Source organism: Neolamprologus multifasciatus, chromosome 20 (assembly GCF_963576455.1).
Source record: "Neolamprologus multifasciatus chromosome 20, fNeoMul1.2, whole genome shotgun sequence".
In the NCBI taxonomy this organism is placed as follows: domain Eukaryota; kingdom Metazoa; phylum Chordata; class Actinopteri; order Cichliformes; family Cichlidae; genus Neolamprologus; species Neolamprologus multifasciatus.
In genome coordinates this window covers 25,261,465-25,287,287 of record NC_140458.1, presented here as the reverse complement: position 1 = coordinate 25,287,287, position 25,823 = coordinate 25,261,465, and the positions used below count along the sequence as shown (strand labels likewise).

The 25,823-nt window shown below is 41.7% G+C and overlaps 1 protein-coding gene across 3 annotated transcripts in view; it reads right to left on the bottom strand.

The window, feature by feature from the left end:
• Positions 1 to 25,823, bottom strand: part of prex1 (phosphatidylinositol-3,4,5-trisphosphate-dependent Rac exchange factor 1) — an 80,410-nt gene that overhangs the window by 41,839 nt on the left and 12,748 nt on the right. For all 3 annotated transcript variants that reach the window (XM_085144734.1, XM_085144736.1, XM_085144735.1), the window contains exons 2-10: positions 21,018 to 21,083; positions 20,720 to 20,842; positions 14,354 to 14,458; positions 12,066 to 12,167; positions 11,784 to 11,945; positions 9,073 to 9,206; positions 8,637 to 8,752; positions 6,858 to 7,007; positions 2,837 to 2,984 (exon numbers count right to left, since the gene is read on the bottom strand). In XM_085144734.1, coding sequence (XP_085000860.1) covers positions 2,837 to 2,984; positions 6,858 to 7,007; positions 8,637 to 8,752; positions 9,073 to 9,206; positions 11,784 to 11,945; positions 12,066 to 12,167; positions 14,354 to 14,458; positions 20,720 to 20,842; positions 21,018 to 21,083 — 1,106 coding nt within the window. The remainder of the gene's footprint in view (positions 1 to 2,836; positions 2,985 to 6,857; positions 7,008 to 8,636; positions 8,753 to 9,072; positions 9,207 to 11,783; positions 11,946 to 12,065; positions 12,168 to 14,353; positions 14,459 to 20,719; positions 20,843 to 21,017; positions 21,084 to 25,823) is intronic.

Genomic DNA, 25,823 nt, shown 5'->3' with positions numbered 1-25,823 from the left:
ACTTCTATCAATAAATATTGTTTCAAAATCATATAGTTATGGTTACAACAATACATTGGACAACCTTGTTAACCCCGTTTGGCCGAATCTCTTTAAACTTAAATTTGGGTGTTTTCAGTTTCATCCACAGATGCGTTTAATCAAGCACCTACTGATGCGGTCTGTCTTCACCAACACTTATTTTTTTAAAGAGTCGTTTTAAAAAGCTCACTGAATCTGAGCGTGGTCTGATTTTTGAGTGCCTACAACTTCCAAACATGCAAAAAGAAGTCTTATTGAATAAAAGTCTATGGAAAAGGAACCGTCTTGTTTACTTAATCTATAAACTCAGTAAATTGTTATATTTATATGATCTCAACTGCTAATTTCAAATCTGATCATTATTACAATGCCCATCCATTCATTACCTTCCACTTCATTTTCATCATTTCATCATCATTTTCAGAGTGACAGAGGAGCGGGGCCAATACCAGCTACGATAGGGGGAGAAGTAGGGTACACCTGGACAGTTCAGCAGTGTGTCGCAGGGCTAACAAAAAGAGACAGACGACCATTCACACCTATGGGCAATTAGAATTGCCAATTAACCTAACCCCACTAACTGCATGTCTTTGGACTGTGTGAAGAATCCACAGTACCCGGACAGAACCCATATAAACACGGGGAGACCATGCAAACCACATAGAAAGGCTCTAGCCAGATGGTGGATTCAAACCCCGGACCTTCTTGCTGTGAGGCAATGTGTCCATGTGTCGCCCATTAGGACTGAAAATTACGGTTTCATCAGAGTCAATAAGGCAGTATATAAGACATGTCTTCCGCATAATTTAGTAAATTGTTTTGCTGGTTTCAAAACAGCACAATGGCTAAAACTTTACATATAGCCAGTGGTGCCATCCTAACCCCCTTTAACCATGCCCTTGCACAAAGACTAGTGGAGCAGAAGCAGATTTGAATGGAGATGAACACTTGAGGTGCTCTTCCTAGCCAGAGGTCTTATAATGGAAAGATGGGCACAACCAAAATTAAGCTGGTAAGGGAAAAAAAATGTGTTAACACCGGCAATTTTCCACAACAGTGACTTGATGGATTTAGGCTATCAACACAACAGAGTCCTATCAAACCAGTGTCAGCATCTCCGTTTAATGCAATAAGCACTAAATCTATGACCGTTGCTAATTTCATCAAAAAAACAAATGCAAAGATGATCTGATATCGTCGTGTTGGTGTTGGTTCCCAGATCATCATGAAAATGTTGTTCCAGGATCAACATTGCAAGTGACCAATCACATTGTTCTGACGTTATTCTTTTGCGCGCCAAGCCATTGTGCATTTATAAAATTCCAATGTTGCAAGGACAATATCAGTTCTGCTTACCGTTTATTAAAGGGTTAAGGTCATGGACAGGGTCCGTTGATCGGCGGACAGAAGCGGTTTCTCGCAGCTTAAGTACAGTTTTTTGTTTTACGGCGGTTTTTCCCAAAGTCGCAAAACTATGACATCACAACATTCTGATTGGTCACTTGCAATGTTGATCCTGGAACAACATTTACGATGATGATCTGGGAACAACACCAACACGACGATATCAGATCGCGTGGTTGCACTTACTGGCAGGAAATGAACGAGTGATAAAGTGAGGAAATGGGGAGATGGCAGAATGATATAACTTAGTGAGTGTAAAGAGATGAGAGAGAAATTAAAAAATGTATTTTAGGTGGGCGGGCAAAAGCAGAAACACTCAAATTGGAAAACGATCGAAAGCTAGTGTTCTGATAGTGACCTGAACTGAAAGTATTTGGTGATGAATCATTGCCTTCCAGAGAAGATGATAAAAAGGGAATATGCTCTGACTATGAAAGCTTACACACACACACACACACACACACACACACACACACACACACACACACACACACACACACACACACACACACACACACACACACACACACACACACACACTTGCACTGATACGGGCACATAGTATGGCAAACTATAATTCCCAGCAGAAACAGAGACTGATTTGAAAACATGGAAGAGTTAACTTGACTCTAATAAACACCACTGCATATTTTTAAAGTCTTATGAATTCACTTCTGGGCACCATCGCTGGTGTGATTCCTCTGTTATCGTCCACTGCATTTACTCATGCATAAAAAATACATTTTTAAAAACACTTTTGCGTGAGGTACGCATTTTATAATCTCTGATATACTGAGTGGCCGCTTTGGCAGTGTTGCAGACGTTAATGCTTGCTCCCTGATTTCTCTTTACAAGAGCGGCCATCAGTCTCCATCGTAAGCGTTGCCTAGTTTTTATGTTTTGTTTCCCCGAGATGGTGCCAGAAAGAATTTTAATTGCTGCTCAGGATCTCACAAAAACTGATGTGCATGCAGGGGAAACGAGGGAAGTAGAAGCAAGTCTCTCATTTTCTTCTCACTGCACGGAGACATCAAGGGGACATAAAGTGGAATGGCCTGTTGAAGCAGCAAAAGGCCCTCTGCTAATGAAAGTCACTGTGTCAGTGTGTGCTCAATGATATGGCGTGGGGGGGGGGGGTGGGGGGGGGTGGGGGGGTAGGCAGCAACGTGGCCCTTTCTATAACCCATGAGAGCAGACTGTGAGGGGGGCTCATTACAGTCAAGGGGATGCAGGGATAAAGCAGTTTAGGCATTTTGCCAGGACTTTGGGAGACTGGATACCAGCGCCTTTGAAAGCCTGCTGATCTTACGTAAGAACAATTTGTAAAGACCCTCATGTGAACAGCATGGCACTGCAGTCACATTCTTGAAACCTACAGAGACCCCCATACTCAGGAAGCCAAGAAACTCACTTTCCCATGAAGCACTTGGGCACAATGCTGAGCTTCTTTCTCCTGTCCTTAATCAGGTGTCGACTCTTGGTCATCATCATGTGGTAGAGCTTCTCGCCCTTTTCTGCAATCATCACATAGGCATCCCGCTCCATTCCCAGTTTGAGACCTAAACACAACAAAAAACAAACATGAAGCAAGTTAGAGCTGCGAGGATTCACTGTATTTAATACAAGGACCTTCGACAGAGTAAGAAAAAATGTGGGAAGAGAAATCAATGAACAAACAAGATTTCAGCCAAGAAAAATATAGCCGAACCACTACAGAACAGACTTGCACTGCACGGCTATCTACATAAAAGCAAAGAGGCAAAAACACGTCACGGTGCTGCTAGCCTGGACTGCGTGTTTGCAGTCTGTTGTTGTATAGATGGAATGAAGCCATGCCGGCTTGGGTCTGCCACAAACCCAGATGTTAATCTCCCCTAGACGAGCTGTTTTAGAGTAAGTCAAGTTCAAGAGGTCAGCGTGATCTTGATCTCGTTCCTGTGTCTGTTTGTTAAACATTATTCCTTTATTATAAAGCGGAATAAAGCATTGTTAGGCCTGCCTCTCCAGTCTTCAGTGAGTATACCGTTTGTGCTGCTTAAAGTTGTTCAAGGCTTTGATGAACTTCTGGACTGCAAAGTGAGACTTTTGGACTCAAGCAACTCGACTCTGCTCCAACTGTGACTCCCTAATCTGCTGGACTCTACGGAGAGGCGCATCAGGCTCCCAAACTCAACTGCAAAGTGCTATATTTCAAAAGCGACACACATGGGGCACCACTACAGTTCACTGGGTAAAATGCATTGATCAACATTTTACCTTTTTCCTATATCTTTTGCTATTTTAAAACGTTTTACAGCGGCTTTTGTACTAAAATATTACCAAGTGTATTAGCAATTAATTTTTTCTGCTAATTCTCTCAAAGAATTCATTTTATTACCTCAGCCAAGAGGGTTATGTTTGCGTTGTGTGTCATTCATCAAAATGAATTCAGATCAAACTTTGTAAGGGTTAGAGCGGGGTCATGTTTACAATCCGTTCAAATTTAGCTCACACCCATCAAGGTCTTCAAGGTCAACTTAATGATTTATTGGTCGAAAATTGCCCTTTAAAAGTCTTATAACTTAAAAACTATGATTCTCACCTGTGTCGTGTGTATTATCAACATATAGAAAGTACCATATAGATGTTTAAAATATGTGTCACATTTGAGACCTCACCTCTTCTTCAAGGTCAATAGTTTGATCTGCTAATGTGCTAATAATGCTATATAGATATAAAACTATGCATTTTCTGACTGCAATTATTTGCATTGACAACATGTAGTCATATAGGGAGTGATTCTTTTTTTCGTGTTACTTTTTACTTGTTTTCAAGGTCTAATGAGGTCACACTTTCATAAAATGTCCTTTCTTTAAAACTGTGCTTAAAATATCACTAACTTTGTTTATACTGACAACATTTAGGAAATGATACTGGTATGTGGGGATTCAAAATATCGTGTTACATTCGACCTCTGACCTCACTTTTGTTTTTCCGTTTTTTTTATGCCTTGTGCCCAAGTATTTTTTATATTATATATTTTCAGCATTATTAATACTTTATAGATGTCTGTGGTGTTCGGGATAAACTATGCAATTATGCTGAAAACGTATACCCTTTAAAATGCATTATTCAAGTAAAAACATTTAAAAAGGCAGGAACTTGAGTGATGGTGTAGGATTGTGACCCACCGAAAAGAGGGGAGGTGGGGCGAACAATGCGAAAAGTTGCACGGCTTATTCTAGAATCCAATTTTCTCCTTTGATTCTTCAGAGATCTCCACTGGCTGTGATGGAGGTGGAGTTATATTACATTTGGCAGCAGCTGGAGTAGACTTAAACAATGAGTGTCATTGAACAACAGACGGGACCTGTCCAGCGGAGACGCCCCCCCCCCCAGCTTCTGCTCCAGCTGTCAGAGCTTGTCTTGTACTACTCCTCATCTTCCCATGCTCAATGGCACGAGATAAAACCCTATCACGGTATCCGACGTCCGTTTTTTCTTAAACTTCTACAAAAACACTGATACGAGAACACCGCTTCCAGCTGGCAGTTGTTGAACAATGAAAGTCCTTTTGGGGGGTTGGGGGGCTTTAAAGGGAGACATATGTCTAACACGGTAAAGGACTGGAGCAAAAAAGGAGAAAAAAAAGCTACAACAAGTAACCCATGTCAAGAAAACTAATAATGCATGCAGGGAGAGATGTGAAAAGGTTCGCTGCCAGGATTTATTACAGTAAAACATGCTGCTGTCTAGACGGGTAAAGAGCTTGGAAGAAAGGTAAGCACAGTGAAAGCAGAGTGTACGGCAGTGAGGGTAACAGAAGGGGAGAGAGTAGGGAAAATTGGGAACTGTGACTGATCTGGCATCTGTTAGCCTCAGGTCGATTTCCGCTGGGTTGAAACTCAACACCACAGGCTGCAGCACACTCCTTCATACTCGTCCCTTTTCTGAAACCCTTTCATCACAGAATCAGATGCCGATAACGTCAAACTCGGCTCCAAATCCTTCAATGGGGTCCGAAATTGCAGATGTAATTTTAAAAAACGACTAAGGTTAAATCGAGTAATTGTCCTCCATTAAACAGCAGACACAGCTAAATCTTCATTCATTTGGATTCAGCCAAATCATTGTCCGATTGCTTTTGGGTTTTAGCCATCAACGTTATCAGGTGGCCCGTTTTGTGCCCCAGCAAAACCAGTCAAAGTCTTTTACACCGTCTAACTCGGCGAACATAACAAAGACAGATGGCTGGTGCTGAACAGGTGGGGACACATTTGGAGGCAAAAGAGTCAGAAGTTGAAAGGAAACAAGATGATCGCTTTTCATTGCTAATTACAAAATGAGTGGAAGTGGTGCTGGGGTTTCTATTTTCTATTAATGAATGAACACTAAGTGCATTTGACTCTCTGCACATTAATGCAAATATGTGCCACAATCACTTCCTCGTGACACTTCAAGGGGTGCCAAAAATGCATATCAAAAGTTTTATTACAGTAAAAATAGATGCAGATTCATTAAAACACACTTGTTTCACAGAACTGTTTCACTTTCTTTGAAAAGTGAAAGCTTTTCTATTTTAAGCATTTGACCAGGATGCCTTTTTTATCCTCTTTGTCAATGAAGATGTTTTTGTGCCACTGTCACTAATTTTTCTTTCTTCCTCTCGCAGCTTCTACCACAAGGGTCAACCAGGTAACCTCCCAAATGTCATGTCACCTAAGCCTCTGTTTTACAAACAAAGGCAGGCAGCTCATTCAAGGTGGGACATGGCTGCGGGATGTGAACATCGTATCCAGGTCAGAAGCACATCCACAGTCATTAGTGGGTGCCAGCTGAGGTGCTTTGATAGTTTGGGCATATAGAGTGACGCCGTCATGTAGGGCAGCTTACCAGCCAGCAGCAGAAGCTGCCAAACAGGATGGTTACAGCTAAAAATCAGGAAAAGCAAAAGCCAAAACAAGCTCCCACAAAGAGACTTCAAAGTATCGGGCATGCTATTGAACTGACAAACGATTCCTAGAACATTCAGAAAAAAGGCAGGAAAAGCACGTGTCTAACAAAAGTGATAACTGCATTCCACTAAAAACAGTCGTGGTACTGGACAAGCTGAATCTTTGATCCCGCATAGTGGAATGTATTAAGTAACATTAACTCCACCTGTGTATTTCCGATTTACATCTATTCTTGGAAAGAAAGTAAAGAATGCGGCATGAAAGATTACGATTAAAACAGAATCTTGCAGATCAAGAAAAGCAAGACTTTCAGCAAGACTTTGTGACTGAGAGCAGCAGGCAATACATACAAAAACGCCAACAAAGGGAAAACAGAGTCGCTCTCATACGCAGACTTTCTTGCAAAAGCACGATTACAAAATAAAAGGATTCTGGTTTGTCGCCATCTGCCCCACAAACTACACAGTAGAAATGGCCTTTTAGAAAAATGCCACTTACTCTCTCTTTGCTCCCGTTCCCTCAAGATGGCATCCAGCCACTTCTGCTTGTCCTCGGCGTTTTTGGCCATGCAGACAAACCACTTGTTTTTTGCTGTGTTGTGGATCTTCCAGCCATTGGTCACTGTGTAGTTGTTGCTGTGATAGTCCGCTGGGAAGCAAAAAGATGGAAGACTTAGAAAAAAAGAAAAACAAAAGACTCAAAGACACTGTTAGGCTAAGGTGACCTTGCAGTTTTTTTAAGGCTCAAAAACAATTCAAATGTTTACCTGTAACATGAACCTCAAAGGTAAGTAAAGAAAGTAGTTACTGCAATCAAGTCACATGTGTAAAGTTAGCATTAAAGCTATCTTTACAGAGGATTTACAACCTCACGGGATGATTTACAAGCCAATTAAGATGACACAGGATGCACACTAAGAGTAGTGAAAGGACCGTTTTTTCACCGACTCGACAAAAATCGCTCCTCGTACCCCTTTCTAATTTTATCATCCATTTAGCTGCAGGTGAACAGCTACTGAATAATGAATGGCCGCTGGTAATGGAGTGCATTAGCTTCGCGCTCAAAGGTCATAAAAATAGATCAGATACTACAGATCACAGGGAGCAGAGCCTGCTGTTCCATGGGAGTTCGGGTGTTGAAACACACTCCCATACTGTGCCGAGACCCTTTTCAGCCACTTAGACGGAAAAGAGGGATTCTAGGAAAAATGATTTAAGTATATGCAGTATACCTAATGGGACAGCTACAGATTGCAAATTAAGCGTTTCTTTTATCTCTTAATTTTTGCAAATGTGAAGACTTTTGCCCTAATTTTACAACAAATGACCTAAATGAATCAAATTTAAGTCACCTTTATATAACTGTGTGGCTAAAGGTTTCAGGTCACTTGATGCTGGTTATTTCCACTCCATCAAAGCTGTCAGCATTAGATAATCAGATAATCTGTGTTCTGAGACTTCACACATGTATGCATTTCCAATGAGGTAGCCCTAAGTTCTACGAATAAGGCCTGTTTTTCTTTGTGGTTTCCCTCTCAGCTATCTAAATGTGACAGCTAACATGCAGAAAAAGGTCATGTGAGCTCGCAAAATAAATTGCCAGCATAGAAGAGAGAGACGGGAAAAAAAAGAGGAAACGTGAGCGGAAGGACCGAGTGTTTCTTCATCAGGGGACAGCGAGTACCAACCCAGCATGGTGCCTCGCAACTAAACCACAAGAGCAAAGCACAGGGGTGACCGTATCACTCCAAGGCTGCAGATGAGTCGCGCGTCTCTGGTATGATATCTCACCCTGAATGAGAGCACAATAATTTATCACCTAGCTCAGGATTGTGTTTTTGCACTTGAGATTTTTATCGACACCTCAACCTATTCCTGCGTTGTTGACATCAAAAAGGTGGTATATGAGTTTGTGAGCTACATCCTGTTTGAAACTAGGCGCACACATATGATACTCCACCCTAACTGTCAACAAAGTACCTGATTCATTTCCAATCTACAGTTTTTAAAAGGCACGGCTTTATGAACAAAGACCCGAAATCAAAAGCGAGCAGTGTATGCAAATAGCACCTCTACCGTTGTTGCACAATGAAATTTTCTACACTGGCTTGATTCTTTACAACAAAAGAAAAGAAAAAGGGAACAGACAGAGAGACTGAGTTGCCTCATAAAAAACAAGAACCTCGTGAGAAATGGATCAATAAATACTCTGGAAGACTTAAATGATTGACAGCATATAGACGGTCTCGCAAGGTCACGCTGCTGGGCGAACACAAACCTGTTCCATCCTCCACATTTTCCACCTCCATCACCTCTGTGTTAATTCGGCCCCTGAACACATAGAGAGGCCCGTTGATAGACTTGGTTCTCTTGGTGGACTTCTTTCCAGAAACCCTGGGAAAAGGGACAAACACCGTGGTTACAGTCGGCAGGGAAAACATCTGCTGATGCCAGTGCCGTGTGTCTGGAGGACATTCATATTCATAAAGTTGCAGGTATTGGAGCCAGCAGACACACGTAGGTGTTTTTGTTTTGCTTGCATGCTAAAGATGCGTCTACATTAGCAAGAATGTGGGCATTTGCTCTAATTTTCCACGTCTGGCTTCCTTAGCTGGTCTGCTAATAAAAATAAAAAAGGTCTGAATGCTTTCTTGTTCTCACTCCTCTTGGCACACGGCTTTGAATGTGTTACGTCCCCAGAAGGCCTCCCTTACCTGGACTTCCTTTTGCAGTAAACCAAAAGGTTATCAAACAGGAAGAAGACACGTTCTTGGATGTTGCCTGCTGAAATTTTCAGAAGATTTCCATGAAGCAGGAGCTCTGTGCAGATATCTGTCAAGTTGGTTCCCTGAAGAAGAAAAAAGAAGAAAAAAGTAGAAGAAGAAGAAGAAGAAAAAGAAGAAGAAGAAGAAGAAGAAGAAGAAGAAGAAGAAACACAAGATTAAAAGATTAAAACAAAACATATTTTAATCATTTATTCTCCTTTCAGGATGCAAATGTTTGCACACAAACAGGTAAAAATACATCCCTACATATAAAAACACACCTATATAGATATAGGTAGATAATATATGGATAGAAGGGAATTTGTGCAGGGAATCTGGCACAAATCTGTGTACGGCAATCATGCCGAGCGAGGTTTAAAAACCGTATTTAGAAGCCCAGCCCATCACAATGCACTTAAACAATAAGATGTAATGTGTTACTCTACCGCCAACCACTTTCACAGGGTGTGATCAGCTCTTACATAAAAAGCCGTTTCTCGTCAGCTATCAAATGGACCACAGCGCATTAAGACTGAAACGACTGTTTCTCTTAAAACAGTGACACAAACGTTATGCACTGAACCGGCAATCTGTGTGTTAAACACAAGATTTTAGATTACACTTATGTGTGTGTGTGTGTGTGTGTGTGTGTGTGTGTGTGAGGCTGTTGACATTAATCTGGATCTGCTGGATAAAATGCTTTGTGACTGACCGCAGCATGGTGTCTAATTAACATTTTGACAGATTGGCTGAACTTGAGGGCCAGTTGCTAATATTGTCTCGGCTTGTTTATTTTTAGAAAATCATTTTCCTTCTTTTCACATTTTCAGCTAAAAAACAGAATCTATACGTGCATGAGAAACCATCCTGCACAAGACACGAATGACCAAATGTGAAACATTAAATGATTGAACTTAGCCTGGATAACGTTCTATAGAGAAGGCCTGAGGTCACACACAGCTCGCTAAAGCTGTCAAAACAAGGCTACCAAGTAATATAATGATAACTCTAAAAGACAAGTCATTACTCATTGTTCAACAGATCATTCCACTCCAAATCATCTGGAACTAAACACACCCATGTGTGGACACCTTACTCCCTTTAGCCTGCAGGATACCCGTCACCCTCTGTCACGTCAGCCAACAGATCTGGGCTTTAGTGTCATCTTTGAAGTTTCTAACTCCAGTCTACCAGAGACTTGTGGAAACTCTTAAGCATTCATAATTGATTCTCATGATTACATATCTGTGATAGATGTGCATATCTCCAAAGTTCATAGAGAGAAAAATGATTTTTTGAGCTTTTCTTATGACTGGGCTTGGGGGAGGAGATCATGTTTCACGCTCAAGTTAAACTGCACCAGTCTGGGGTTTGCTGGGAATAGGTGCAGAGAAAGGCTGGACCTGTGTTTACGGCCACATGATGCATGACTCAGTATGCAAAGGGTACACATGCGTGCACGTGCGTAGTGAATCCAAGCAGTAATGTGTTGCTACAACCAGCGGCCTCCACCATTAGGGCTGGAGGTGATTAGCCTTTGAGAGTGGCTGGAGAGAGGAAAGAAGAGCGAGACTAATGCTGTTAGGTTGAAGGCTCTACAGGGGGCAAGGTCAGAGTAAAGTGCCTTTCCATGACTCCATTACTTGGTAGCCTTGTTTTGACAGAAAAAATTTAAATCAGAACAATCTAACACAAGGGACAATTATTATATTTAGGAATTAAACTAGAAATCATTTAAATTATCCATTATCCTACATCGATAATGTAAAAAAATAGTGAAAATGTTTCTTGCATGTTTCAATAGCTGACTGACTCATTTAACCAACGGCACAAAACTGAAAGTTGTATCGTTTAAAATATTTTAAACCTTAATGCAAACTGCTTCTGTACATTTGAGAGTTCACGAAACTCACTGAATAATTTCACAGCATCTTCTGCCATCCTGATTGGCTAACTACATCAGCACCACTTCCTGAGGTCTATAAAGGACGTGGGACATTAGAGTGGTTAAAGCTTAACAGTGAAAAACATAACTGATAAGCTGAAAAACCATTTGTTGTTTTCCTTTCTGATATGATAGCTGTACACAGCTATCATATCAGAGTCAAACTGCAGCTTCTTTCAGAGGGAATGGCAGGTTTTGGCAAGCAGATAGTGGGATGTCCCAGTGGGGCCCCTTCTCTGGTTCCATCCCTCAGTTTTGTCTTTTCTCTCCTCCAAAAAGTCCTACCACATCACCATCCCAGTACATGTGAGACTGAAGCCCTGCTGCTTAGGTCTCTTCTGATTGGGCAGCAAGCCCTCTGGCATCCCCCTCGGCACCCTGTGTGGGTGGATTGTCCCAGTGGTGCCCGCTAAGACAAGGCCTCTGTTGTGGTGGGTGAGGGAGGCGTGAAAAATTCACTGGACCCTTCACATGGCTCTCAAGCCCTGTCTGTGGCCCCTGTGCTTAAAGCAGTGATTTGGCTGCAGCGGAGTTTAACTGTTAAGATAGATGAGGATAGCAGAGGTTGAGGTCTTTCTCAAACAGGTCAAACTGTTTTTGTTGCGTTGCATTTTAGGTTACACTCATCAAGACTTACGCTCTCTCCTACAATTTCTACTCTCTAAAATGTCACAGCACCAAAACTCTTCTCACTGTTGTTCACTCCTCTCCTTACCTCCCAGCCTTCAATGTGGGACTGCAGCTGTTCCAGGGCCTCCAGTTTCTCCATTTGCCTTTTAGTCTCATTGATGTTGGAGCAGACGGCCTTCATGGCCTGCAGAGCCTCCTCCACCGCCGGATAATCTGCATGCTTCTTAGGAGTCCTCTTTAGCAGCTCCTAAGACGAGGAAGATGGAGGTTTTAAAAATAAGAGACGGCGGTCTCATCACAGACCTGTTTCTGATTATTATTATTTGATGTCAGGGTCAAATTTCTTATTGTAGCAGGTGCACAGTACCTTCAGCAGCAGGGGGTACTTGCAAATCCTCTGAATGGGAGTCAGGAGGTAGCCCTCCAGGGGAATATCTGTGCTTTTCTTCCCTCCGAGCAACATACAGTGCTTAAGAAGAAAGGGAAATAAAGATTATTAATAACCTCCCCCACCAAAAAAACAATACATGTTAATGCACATTGTTGTATAAATGATTATGTGTCTAAACATCAAGTTGAAAAATCTTGCGTGTAAAGCAAAAACAAAACATGCTTCTCTTTACTTTTTCTATTTTAAACTTGTGTTTTGTTTTTTTGGGGGGTGGTTTTGTGCAAAGTTAAACATCCGTCTGGTTTTGCTTCACTCAGAGGAAAGCAAGGTTGAAATGTTGCTACATTTCTTCTGCTTCACTAGTGGAAACACCCTCAAAAACATCCCCTCTTTTCACCAAGGATCACTTTGAAACCTCTGTAACGTCACCTCATTCCACAGAATATTTGGGCTTTGAAAAAAAGACCCCCTAAGCAGCTGAATATAGGTGTTTTCTTTAAGAGTAAAAGGGAAAAAAAGCAGTTACAGTTACAGTCATGGTTTCTCTATGCTTGATATTTTTTTGCTAGAGTGCATCCAGTCAGGATGGGAAGAGAGATCAAAAGCAGCCATGCCGATAAACCACTAGTGTTTATCAGTGGGTAGAAATGTAAGAGATCAGTTTAGAGCTAAATAATCTCCTCGTAATACCCTTCTAGCAGGAGAAGTCTGTGCGGAGGGTTAGGCTTTTTCCAGTAGCATTTTTGATGGGAAAATGTGCAACTTTGGAATTCCACAAATTCCTAATGTGTTAAACACTTGCCCCTCGCCACTTCTCGCCCACACCGCCGCTCCTATACAGACTTTCTCATGCTTTCATTCCCTCTTATCTTTTGCTTATTTGTAATCTGCCTGCTTAAAAGCCAGAATTCCCTCTGCTCTTCATTCTGACCTCCTTCTTGCTTTCACTTCGCTTTTCTCTGTAGTCTTCCAATGCAATTAGCACTTGCAGTTTCTGGGTACAATTTCAGAAGCTCCCTCAGTTGTGTGATTAAATTTGGATGGAAACTGTGTAATCCAGAAAAAAAATCCAATGGGATTAAACATAGCTGGGGGGGGAAAGCTAATGGCAATACATATTATACTGCCTTTAAATTACCATGAAAATGATTTAATGAGTTAACAAACTAACAAACTGACAAATGTAGATGCAAAACTTGAGTCTCTTCTAAATATATTTTTAAAAGCTTCCCATATTTTCTACGCCGGTACCTCACGCACGTTCAAATCTCAGTGACTCCGTGTCGTTTCTGTTTTGCTGGTTGTTGCTACACCAAACATGTGAGCTCATCCGACAATTTGAGATGACAAAGCAGGTCTGACAACCACTTTAATACAAAAGCAGATGTTGTGCAGTGATTTTATTTTGGATTCGTTATTGTGGCGCTAGACCCAACCAATCAATTGTAGCATGACACGGCCAGGAGGAGGATGTGGGGGGCAGTGGCGTGGGGTTGGGGGGTGCAGTGCAGCACAGCAACAGCGATCCTACTTTTTCCCACTCCTGTGGGTCAGAATAAAACCATGGAAGCACACCATCAGGCAGTAACGTGGGGCTTCAGATCTCTTGGCCAATCCCAGAAAGGCTGCCAACTCTCCACAGCTGGCTGGCCCAGGATCTGCACATGATTTCAGTGGCTGGACCCCAGCTCAAAGGCCTTCCCCCCTTTTCCCCATTCTAAAGTTGATTGTCCAGGGCCCAAAGGTTTGAGTGTCGAAACACGGAAACAGCTGGCAGTGGAAACACTACGAGACCAACAATGCATTAAAGTGACCTTGATGCTGGTCGCATCCTGTCCGCACAGGAGGAAACATTTGATCTCATTTCAGTTTCTGCCCTTTACTCAAGTGTTAACATGGAAGTGGAGGTGATATGAATGAAGGAGAAAAACAAGGAGGCGGATGATGAAGAAATAAGCAAGATGAGGCTCTTGGGAGGAAAGAAATGTAGGGCAACGGAAGAAGGCAGGGAAATATACCAGCAAGAAAATAGGATGCATTATGGGACCAAAAAAGGATGCATGAAACTCATGAGGCATACAATAATGGAAACTTTTTTTTGGAAGATTTTATTTTTTTATTATTAATAATTATGAGGAGAGAAGTTAGAGACATAACGAGAAAGGGAAGGAAGGCAATTAAATTTTAGAAGCAAGGCAGATTTGATGACTCGAGGAGCGTGCAAGGACAAGACAAGTCAGAGGAGAGGAGCACTGGTGTCTTACCAGTAGGAAGGTCCTTATGTCGGGGATCTTGTTCAGCTCCATGAGAAGCCTCAACGCCTTTTCATGGTTACTGCAGTACTCGCCGTATACTGAGAAACTGTCCCTCTGCAAAAACATAAAATAAAATAAACAGGTTCAGGGTTGTATGCCAGGGACTTTGTAGCCAATCTGACTAACTACTGTACACATGATCAATCTACCAAGACAAAGACACTTGACAGCAGAAACTGGGCCTTGAGTAGTAATGTGTCAACACACTGTTTATATCACATCAGTAACTGAAGCTACACAACAAGGAAATTTAGCAGAGCATTTGCCCCTCACTGCTTTTTCCTCCAGGCTTTCAAGCAGGGCTAGTATTTAGGCAGACAACAATGCCGAGGGCACGCAGCTCAGCTGTCAGTACATCATCGAGTCATGCTGAGAACTCTCAGAAAGCAGCATGAGGTTTTGTTGTGATAAAATCAATTAGTTTAATAGCGCGTGCACACATACGGAGAACAACACGCTTTAGAACCACTTTTTTCTGTTGTAATGTAAATATTGGAGCTAATGGCGTGTGTCTCTGCAGCCATAAGGGCCATCATTATTCTGTTCGTTATGCTTTGTGTCGTTACCCTGATGAAAAGTGACGAGTAAACAATGCATATTAAAAATGTTTAATTATTATTATTACAGGCGAATGACTCTGCATTTAAAAATCAACCTATTTTTTTTATTTACAAATATATTAGATTTCAAGTTTAAAGGAGAGTGGAATAAGTCTTTCCAGTTTGGTGCAACATACACGGTACAAGCATGGCCGATTCAACATAATTTGTAAATCATTATAACATAATGTAACGTAGTAAACCACAAGAAAAGAATGTAAATAAAATTCTCTTTATGGACCATAGTGTCCTGTATTTAAACAAGTACAAAATCTCTTATCATGAATTACACACATATGATTTGAGAGTAGACAGACTGGTAAAAAAAGAGACACATCAACAAACGCAAACTGGAAATATTGTCTTCTGAAATGACTTCAATTAAATGTAGGTGGTTTGTAATTAAGTGTAGATGACATGGATTGCAAAGGGACCAAAAGACTACTGCAGAAATACTTTCAGAACTATTTCAATCGTGAAGCAAAAGCATTCATCGACATCCTTTGTCACACTTCTCTTTTCAAAAGTAGCATGCATCATAGGGGAAATTAATAAATAAACTACATACAAGATATAACAGTTCCTCTTTTTTTAAGATTATAGCATCACTGTGTAGCAATGCAAACACACACCCTAATGCACAAGCTTCTGTCGGGTTGCCATGTTCTTTTCTTTACAATACGTAATTCAACACTTGGGCTGGTGGATACACAGTGTCCTGTGAACTGCATTATTTATGCAAAACACTGTAGACAGCAGCATACACACTGCATCACAGCTGAAGTCAAACTTACACCCTGTAGCTTATAAACATCTCATGTATTCTTGGGAGTTTTGTAGTAATTGGGATGTGAAACTTTGTGCACGGTGGGGCCTGATGTTGAGGTCTAGTGAGTGAAACCGTCACTTGAAACAGTCTTGTAAGTGAAATCCAAAACTGCAGGTGTGTGGACGCTACTTTCAGCCTTAACTGACGTGCAGTTGCCTGAAGGTGTTCGCATTCACATCTGGCCAGGCTACAATGTTGCAAAAGAATAAACAATACTCAGTCACTGATGGCACCTTTCAGATAACAAAGGCCTGCAAAACCAACTTCCTGTAGATGCGGATGTGCAAATCAACCATGCACGCGGTTTTGCTCCCACACACATACACAGCTCGCCACTCAGTGTGCATGTGCCTGTTTTTACCCCCCCCCCAAAAAAAAAAAAAAAATACAAAACCATTGGCGGTGACAGACAGCACCAGCCAAACAAAGCTAACAGCTCTTTTTATAGAACCCCTCTCTACTCCATCTTATTCCCTTTGACCAGGGAGCTGAAACTCTTTTATAGATGTTTACCACAAGTAGGCTGCACAGTGTAAACGGTGGGGATCTTTTAACCACACAGGGAGGACCACAAACACACCCAAAGCCACTTTTGGCAGGGGAGCACTGAACTACTGGGAGCAGCAGCTGGGTTGGCATATGGTGTGAAACCCCAGATTCTGTCAAACTGACTTAATACAGCACGCAGCTCAAGAAATCCTTTTGGTGTGCTTGTTCACACATACTGTATTCAACAGTGACACAGTAACAAGGGCTATTACTATTGCTACTAACTGTACTACACATGCCAAGAGTTCTAATCATAACAGGATAGAATTAAAATCAACTGGGTTGTACAAAAAGCCCACGGGGAAAGCAATGCCTAGAGTTAATTAACTGAATTAACACATTACTGAAACAGCACAACAGTAATGATAAACACTCACACACCACAGAGCAGTGACTGAATTTACTCCTGCTTTTGGCCTTCTCAATGTTTTTTTTTCCTTTAGTTACTCAGATAACTCAATGTGTTGTAGATTCCTATAAAGCAGTGATCAGAGTATCGTAGAGTCACTGCATCTTGTGGATAACGTACGGTTATAGCTTCTGAGCTGCTTGGGATGTCCACCCTAACTCCAACCTCTATGCAAATTCAATTCAATGTTATTTATACAGAGCCAGATCATTATAAAAGTCTCCTCAAGGTGCTTTAATACAGAGAAGTAATCAATAATAGAGAGAAAACCCCAATCAGACAACCCCCTGCCTTTTAAACAGGAAGCAGCTGCGGCATTAAAACAGTATCAAAGTCCGAACTCACATCATAATAAAACTATAAGACTGTACTATGCCCATTTGCTTGCAGAGCCTGCCCCCCCCCCCCACACACACACACACACACAACAACTACACAAATCTGAGCATATGAGCATCATCCCTCCCATCCTCACTCTCACATGAATTTCTTCACAATGTGATGATTTTTGTTGAATCAAAATCGAATCGCTTTGCGCAGCACAATGGGAGTTCGTGATTCTGTTTGCTTTGCGGCTTACTATTTGGCAAATCTTGCTTGCCTTGTAGATTTATCAGTTATCTGATACACTGATTTTCAGTTGGGCTGTGCTGAAGCGGCCTTTCATGTTCTGTGCTTGGGCATTAAGTCCAACAAGATCAACTGAACTGTTCCTTAGCTCGCTTTTTCAAGCCCACAACGGTCAAACAAACTGGACTTGGGGGATTAAACATGCTGTGTGAGTACATCCTATAACTAACTCAGCATTGTTCAAAATGTTCAACAATGTTTTGTTCTCCAAAAATATACATACTTCGTGTTAGGCTTCATAAATCGTCCGATTGAAACGTGAACAGCATAAAATTTAACAGTTTAAGCATAGGAAAAGTAGCAGCATGACCCTAATCACCAACTTAAAACATCCAAAGGCTTCCCTTCAATACCTGTAACATGAGCAGAATATGAATTCTGCTGGTCTGCTGCCAGGTAAAGAATATAGAACAGAATAATTAGCAATCTGAAGGTGGTGTTAGGGAAACCACTGTATACCAGTTTGCAATGTATAACTATTTTTGCTCTCATTGCTATGTGCAATGAAACCCTTCTGCTCAACCCTTCTGCATGCCTCTGTGCAACTCCAACTATGCTTCTAACTGAGGCAAACTCTCAGGTATTTCCTTTCCTCAGATGACAACAACATAGTCGATTCAGGTACCTGTAAAGTAGCTTATAAGCCTAAACCGGCGCCAAAATGTGACGCTTTAATTTCTACTCCAAAAAACTGAAAAACATCACTTGTGCCCAGAATAGCGCAAAGATTTTGCGTGTTCCTTTGATAAACATAAGTCTTTATTTGAATCCTTCATCCCTGGAATGTTATTCTGGAGACTAAATGAGAGAGTAGCATCACACTGAGGAATCACATTGAGTCAAAGCAGAATGGGTGTAGTTCAGCGAGGTCAGAGCATGCATAATGACATGACTGTTGCTTCTTGCACAGCACTCGCATATACATTCCCTGAAATAGAGCAAATATTGATGTCTCTGATTTCTCCTCTGACATGAGTCACTTTTTCACCTCTGCACAGTTTAAATACAGTGATCTTTAAACAAGGGATTAACAACTGTGTGTGTGTGTGTGTGTGTGTGTGTGTGTGTGTGTGTGTGTGTGTGTGTGTGTGTGTGTGTGCGCGCGCGTGTGGTTAAAAGAGGAAAGAGACTCATTCATGTTAGCCTCTAGTTAGTAAGGTAAATAATAGTTGGTCAGAACTGCACAATGTTTTATTTCATTCACAATTTTATGACATCAGTGTTTCGGTTAAAGAGATTTATTTTTTATTTAATTCGACATCAAAGAGTATTCTTTTTCTTTCTTTTAAAGCCTTCCAAACCATCTTGGCAACATCTGACTTTGAAAAGCAATGAATCTTCCAGTTTTTCATCCCTAGCTGTGAGTGGCAGACCTCCTTGTGGAACAATGCGGGGGGGTTAATAAAATCCCAGTCATGGTGTTGACCTCTGATCGAGGTCAAGGGCCACGGCTGGAGGTTGCCAGACGGGGCCAGCCGATTGGCTGAGAGGTGTGAGTGCTGAAGGAGACAAAGGTCGTGGCTTGGTGAGGGAGGTGTAATGGATATGCAGCAGGAAAAGGTGGAGTGTGGGTGGCTCAATGCTTCAAGAGAAACGCGCACACAAAGAGAGTGGCAAACACTATCACGCACGAATACATGCCGAGAGATCAAATAAAGATGAACGGGAACAACAGCAAGAAAACACAAAGCATTAGTAAGGCATTAGTAATTCAGTATTCCTCAGTATGTCATTTACAATTAGCACAACTTCCAGATGGGCAAAAATTCCCTTTGCTATCAAATATGAAATATGGTTACAGTCCTCCCTGTGTTGAAAACTTCCAGAAAAGTGTTACCGCAAAACATCATGATGTCCCGGCAAAGTTGTCCTTTCCTGTGCTTCAGTCCGAGGGAGCTAAAAAAAAGTCTCTGCATATACATCAGTCTGACCATGGAGAAATTAAAAAAGAACAATAAGCTCCTTTAATCAATTTCCCACACTCACGCTCCGTCTGACAAACCAAATGACTGTCACAGCTCGCACATGTGTGAGAACATATTCTGATAAGCCACTTCAGCAGCTTCCTGCAGAAGTTATTAAATGTCATCCACACTGCAAGCAGGTGGCAGATCAATTGCAACTGATTATAATTAATTATTATCAGGTTGTGGTTAAACTCAGTGAAAAGCCTTCAGTTGATCCAAAATGCTGGAGTGAGAGTACTGACAGAGAGCATATTTCTCCCATACTGGCGTCTCTTCATTGGCTCCCTGTTAAATCCAGAATCAAATTTAAAATTGTTCTCCTCCTTCTTATAGAATATCAAATAATCAGATCTCAAAGACCTCAGAGTACCCCCAATCACCCCAATAGAGCACTTTGTGTTGAACGTTTGAACTGATCTGATTGCGAGATGATTTCACCAAAAACAGTTGGTGTGTTGTATGGACAGAGACTGGAGTCTAAATACAGTTATCAGCCACAAAATCTGCTGCGAAGGCAGGATTTATTAATTGTTGGGTTTACTCTTTGGAAAGTCACCAAATACTGGCTGCAGCTGGATTTTTGCAGCTGGATGGAAAAAATGTCACTCTGCCTCTGGCGATACTGTCGTGTAGGTTGGTGGAGCAGAGCCCTGATAGAATACCTAGGTGATGTATTTAGTGCCTCAGTGAAAGTAAAGTCAAGATAGTTTATCAGAGAGACACAAACAGAGACCCAGAGAAGAAGCCTGAGATTGAGTGCTACCAGCAGAAGCATTGTCCCCTCTCTGAGTGACACACCATCTCTTCCTCCCCGGACACAGACCCTTCTTTGTTTGTTTCCTCAGGCCAAACGAGTTCAAACTGAGTGGAGCGGGGTGGGTGGGGTGCAGGATTGTGCACTGGGGTTGCAGAGTTGAGAAGAATATGGAGGGATGGATTCGTAAAAAGTAGGAGATGTTAGCAAAGACTGATGTAGAGAAACTGAAGGAAGACAGACTGTTTTTGCCTGACAGGATGCAGGTCAGTTCTGTGAAGGCGGAAAACGCAACGGGTTGGGTGGGGGTAGAGAATGTGTATTGGTGAATAGGGAGTCCAGGAGATGGGAGGGGTGCTTCATGTGAGAAAGAGAGCATTAAAGGGTATTTCCACACAAGGCTTTGCACGCTTTCCCTGCATCTGTGGTTACGGGCAGTCCATGAAAAGAGCTTATGTGTGTGTATCTGCATGGAAGAGGCATTCAGACATCCAGCTTCTCCTATATGCATGCCTACGAGCTTGTGCCTGTAACAGTGTGCAGTTTTACGAGAATCTCTTTGTGTGTCCTGCACTTACAAACTGGAGGAACACATGCCCCAGTGCATGGTGAGGCTGAGGTTCAGGCAACAGGCTGTATTCCACTGCAGACAACACCCCCTGGTGCAGCTTAAGGATGTCCTCGATATTGGAAAACAGAATCTATAAAATGAGAGGATGATGTAAAAGGAGGGCATATAGCAAAGAAGGGAAGGAAAAGAGGAGACCACAGAGGAGCACAGAGATGAGGGAAAAGTAAAGACATTAATGACCAATTAGCATTTTCACATGGACGATTTCTGACATTTTGATATTTGCAATAAAAAACTGGCCATACCTTGACATGTTCAGGTGAGAGACACTGTTGGTCGTCTGGAGTTTGTCTGATTCTGTGCAGAAATGCCTGTGGAGGAGACGAACACAAAACGGGTTTAAAATGTCCCACACTTTACTGTCAATAAGGCAGACGGCTAAAGCATGTTCATCAGACATGTCAAAATGATTTTACATCGTTGATCTTAAGTGGGTCAGACCAGGGTAGCTATTAAACAATGTTCTTTACTAAGAAAAACTAAGAAAGGTTCTTTATCAACAGGAAAAGTTGCAAAACTTAAATTAAACACTCCTTTACATTTTCCAAAGCTGTCCAGTTCAACAGCTTATAGTCTTTGTCAGACAGATTCTGCCCCCCTAGCCTTATGTTTGATACCCCGAATGTACATCTATGACTATATATATAAAAATGGAGGAGAATATCTGGAAATTGTTAGTCTCTTTAGGTTTTGGTAATCATGCACCGTGACTTGTGCATGCAAAAAGTGGTCTGGAAGTGGAAGTCCAGCTTCCCTCTTGGGACTGTTTTAAATTTAGGATATAGGTGATCTTAGCTTTGAGGAAACAGATACAGTGCAGACAGATTCATTGCATTAACATAACCACATGAGCCTTTGAACAGAAAACCACATTTACTCTTAAATGCTTCATGAAAATGTCTTTTCAGGTACCAAACAGACATTTTGGGGCTGTTTCATTGTCCCTTGGGTCTAATAAGACAAGACGTGTTTTCCTTTTACACTTAAAGCCTCGCTGTATGGATCCTAAAGCGCCTGAGCATTCAACTGTAAGACATCCTCCAAAATGAACTGTTTCACTGTTGCAGTGTCTACGCACAGCACTACACCAACATAGCTCATAATAAGGCTCGTGTCAAGTTGAGCTTTGCTTGCGTGTGCAGCACAGTTTTTGTGTGTGTTGGTGCCTGCCAATCAGATCCTGACTTGGGGGAAAAAAGAAAAAAAATGGTGAATAGAAGGGAAGTGAATCTGCAAACAGTTTCTTTTATTCTCTCTTCCCCATTTCTCTGTCTATTGCCCTGTGTCTCACAGGCTTAACCTGCCTCAGTCTGACTGCCCTTCAGACGCCAATACTGGGATATCAGAAAGGAGATATGCATCCCTGAACCGATGAATAAAACTCTATCCTGAAGCCTACTTCATCAACCCGGCTCCTGCTGTTGTGTCTGCCTGCATTTCATTGCCTCAGATTTAGAAATTGATAGCTTTCCATGTGAATCAAGGGTGTTACAAAGAAGTCCTGGTTTAAGTGAGACTACTGCTCTAAACAAGAAGCCTTCGCCCGATACTTTTGGTACAAAAGTATGACACCATGATCCTTATGCATGCCAACAATGTCATGTTAAAAGGTGCCGCTTCTACGTGTTTGCTTTATGGTTCAAGTTGTGAGATCCAGTGTCAACCCAAACACGAGCACAATGGATCAATAAATAATGCATGACTCTAGTAAAAAAGGTTATAGGACATTATCACTAACAGTGCCAAATGACAATGCAATAAATGTTTCATTGCAGGTTGCAAAGCAATACTTTCTTCCATCCAAAGTTATGGTTAAAGATAGACAGCAAACACAGATAGAGAGGAGGAAAACACAGCATCTCTGGCTTTTGCAGGGATTAAACTGAGGATTGGTTGCTACATGCATTTTAGCTTATCTGGTATAGAATTGTATAACAGTTTTAATATCACCCCCTTAGCAAAATATGTCTACGATCTAAATGCATAATCAAGGGGAAAAAAGATTTTAGCTACAGCAAAATATCGACTAAAGACACAAACATTTTCCCTATAACATCTCTAATAATCTGACCACCAGCATTGAGTATGGGCTGCTTTTGATGCTCAGTACTCAAAATGCATTAAACATTCAGCATTAGGTGCAATCCGACGCTAGAGTTGTCAGGTTGAACATGCTCCACTAAAGAAAATAGTCCCTATGAAACCTAATGACACCTTTATAACACAAACTGCCTAAATAAATACATATGTTAAGTAACAGGATCAGTTTTTGTAATTTAGGTGAAGTGTGTCATTTATAGAAAACCTTTTCACGCTCCCTGCAGTTCCACATAGCACCAGTTACAGAAAGTCACTTCCCATAATTAAAGACTGACACTCCTAATCAGGCGTTCACTCTAAAGACAGAACCCAGCCAACCAAGCAGTCAGGCAGCAATTTTATAATTTCCTCTGCCTTTTTTTCTGTTTCTGCCTCTCTTTACTAGCTTTTGCGTAAGTCGCACCAAAAATAGAAAGCACGGCTCCTCACGGCAGTGAGCTGTGACCTCGCTAATTAAGACCAGTATTAAAGGGAAGCGGTAGTTGTCATGTTCTCGACTGTTTTTTTGTTTTGTTTTTTTGGGAGGGAGCTGATTGTGCTTGAGGCATACACTAATTAAATCTCCCATATGGCAGCTTGTACCGTGTCCACACTGTAGGAGTCACTCAAGTGAGAGATTGCTCCCCAGCAGAGGATACGAGACAGGCAGGAAACAGAGCTTTTCCTCAGTTGCTTTCAGACAGGGTTAGCGCTGAGTGAGGGTGTGGCGGGTGAAGAAAAGAGCCAAGGAGGCAAAGGGTGAAAACAGAACAAACAACAACGAGCAAGGGGACAATGGTGGAGGAGACGGTGAGGTGTAAAGTATCTGTTATTCATGTATTCCTCTGTGACAGCTACCATCCAGGCAGGAATCACTCCTTTAACAAATGTGCCACACAGATGTGGTGAGACAGGAATCAGCAGGGAGGATGGTAGGAAGAAGGAACAAAGAATTCCTTTCAGTCAAAGTCTAACCCCAACAAGGACAGTCTCCCCCCAGAGTTGTATTGGCTGTCTTCATTGTTCCATCACAAAAGAAGACAGGTTTATTTGGAGAGAAAATTGGCTCTCTCCGTCCACCATCATGACTAAGGCAGGCTACAGGGAAGCCAGAATACAGGACAGTGCAGAGCATAAACTGAGCATGCACCCCAAGCATGTCCAAGTTTACTCAAACTGAGACTTTTACGCAGTTTGTACAGTAATTGTTTTCAGCGCGTGAATGAAATCAGAAACAGGAAATTGCCCCAGAGAAAGGTACTCTGGGTGTAATTGGAAATGTGTTGACATCTGATGGACAGCAGTTCATTGTGCGCAAACAGCCAAGTATCATAATTGGACAAACCGCAGTCTGGGCTTATTTTCATATTTGGCTATTTATTGGGCCTTTCCACTAATGACCACCAGAGACTGTAACTTCCTTCCAGTCATGCTCAAGCAGAAGTTAGAGATACTCTGACATCATTTGTTTTGACTTCCTCTGCAATCGAAATAAGTTGATATATGACAAGTTATGAATGTTATTGGCTTTGTCACTGTGGAAGATCCAATATTTCTCCTTCTATTGCGCTACCGTAGAATAAGCAGATGTGACTGCACTTTAAGAAAACCCTCAGCATATTACAAATCATGCACGATAGAGAGGACAGTATCTCAGAGCATTACGCACATGCACACAAACTGGAAATACGATACGTATATTGACAAGACCCGCTCTTTCCACAGCACGCAGTTAAGCCAGTTGTTTACGAACACTGTAATTCTACTCTACACCACTGTGTGCAGTTGTTGTGCTCATTACTGCTTAATTACCAAACTCAGAGACGGCAAGATGCGTCTGATGGTCCTTGTTTACTTTCATATCGCCATCTTCATCTCAGGTGACCTTATCTGTCTCTTCTCTGACATCAGCACGTCATCATCAGCAAGGCGAGGCATGTGTGTGTCTGTGTAATCCTGTTTAGTGGAGGATCAGACATTGATAAATAATATTTGCTTGACTGATGAACAACAACAATAACCCTGCCTGTACTGGCTCTGGCTGACAAGTCTGTGTTTAGATGTCTGAAATCTGAGTCAGTTCACTATGAATTTGATGGAGATGGAAAAGGGCATGACGGTGTTTCAAAAGCTCCCCAACAAATCAAAAACAGTAGGGGGATGAAAAGAGGGAGTGCAGTGTAGCCTCTCCCGCACTGGTTTTCCTGTGTAGATCGCATTAGATGGCGCACCTTGTTACGCTTCAATACCTAAAAATAGAAACGATATCAATCAGTGTGTTAATAATAGTTGGTCATATGGGACACAGACTCAGTTTTGTGATACTTCTGGACTCATAACAATGAGTCAGACTGGCTCGGAGGAGGGCTCAGCTGCAGCACAGAGCACAGCGAGGATATTGCACATGATGCCACAGGGGTGAACGGCAGAAAGGGAAAGCTGCTCGTGATGCAATCCCACAGGAGACAAGTAACACAACCAGAAGCTCCTTGGCAAACCACAAAGTAGCTGCCAAGCACACTGATGCAGCATTATACCCACTGACATTTCATTATGATATACACTGGAAACTCCAACATCCTCCATACAGGAAGTAGTTGAAAGTCATTCTCAAAGTGTATCATCATACTGTGAACACATCTTTGTTTTTTTGATTTTTTTATACATATATATGAAATTCTTGGCAGTTAGACATTTAAAAATCCACACTGCTGTTATGCAAACTTTTCAGCGTCTCTTATTATTTTGCTCAAGTTTTCTTTACTATTGCTCAATCATTATTAAAAACTCTTTTTGGGTTTTTTTCTCCCTATGAAGAGAAGCCCACAATGCTTTTGAAAGTACTTAGAGAAACTCACTGGGGTTGAAACTCACAATGATGAGAGCAATACACAGGAAAATGTCAGCCATTATTAAAATTTCTTAGCTGTGACTCTTTACAGGGATCGAAAAGAGTTCAAGCATGACAGTTA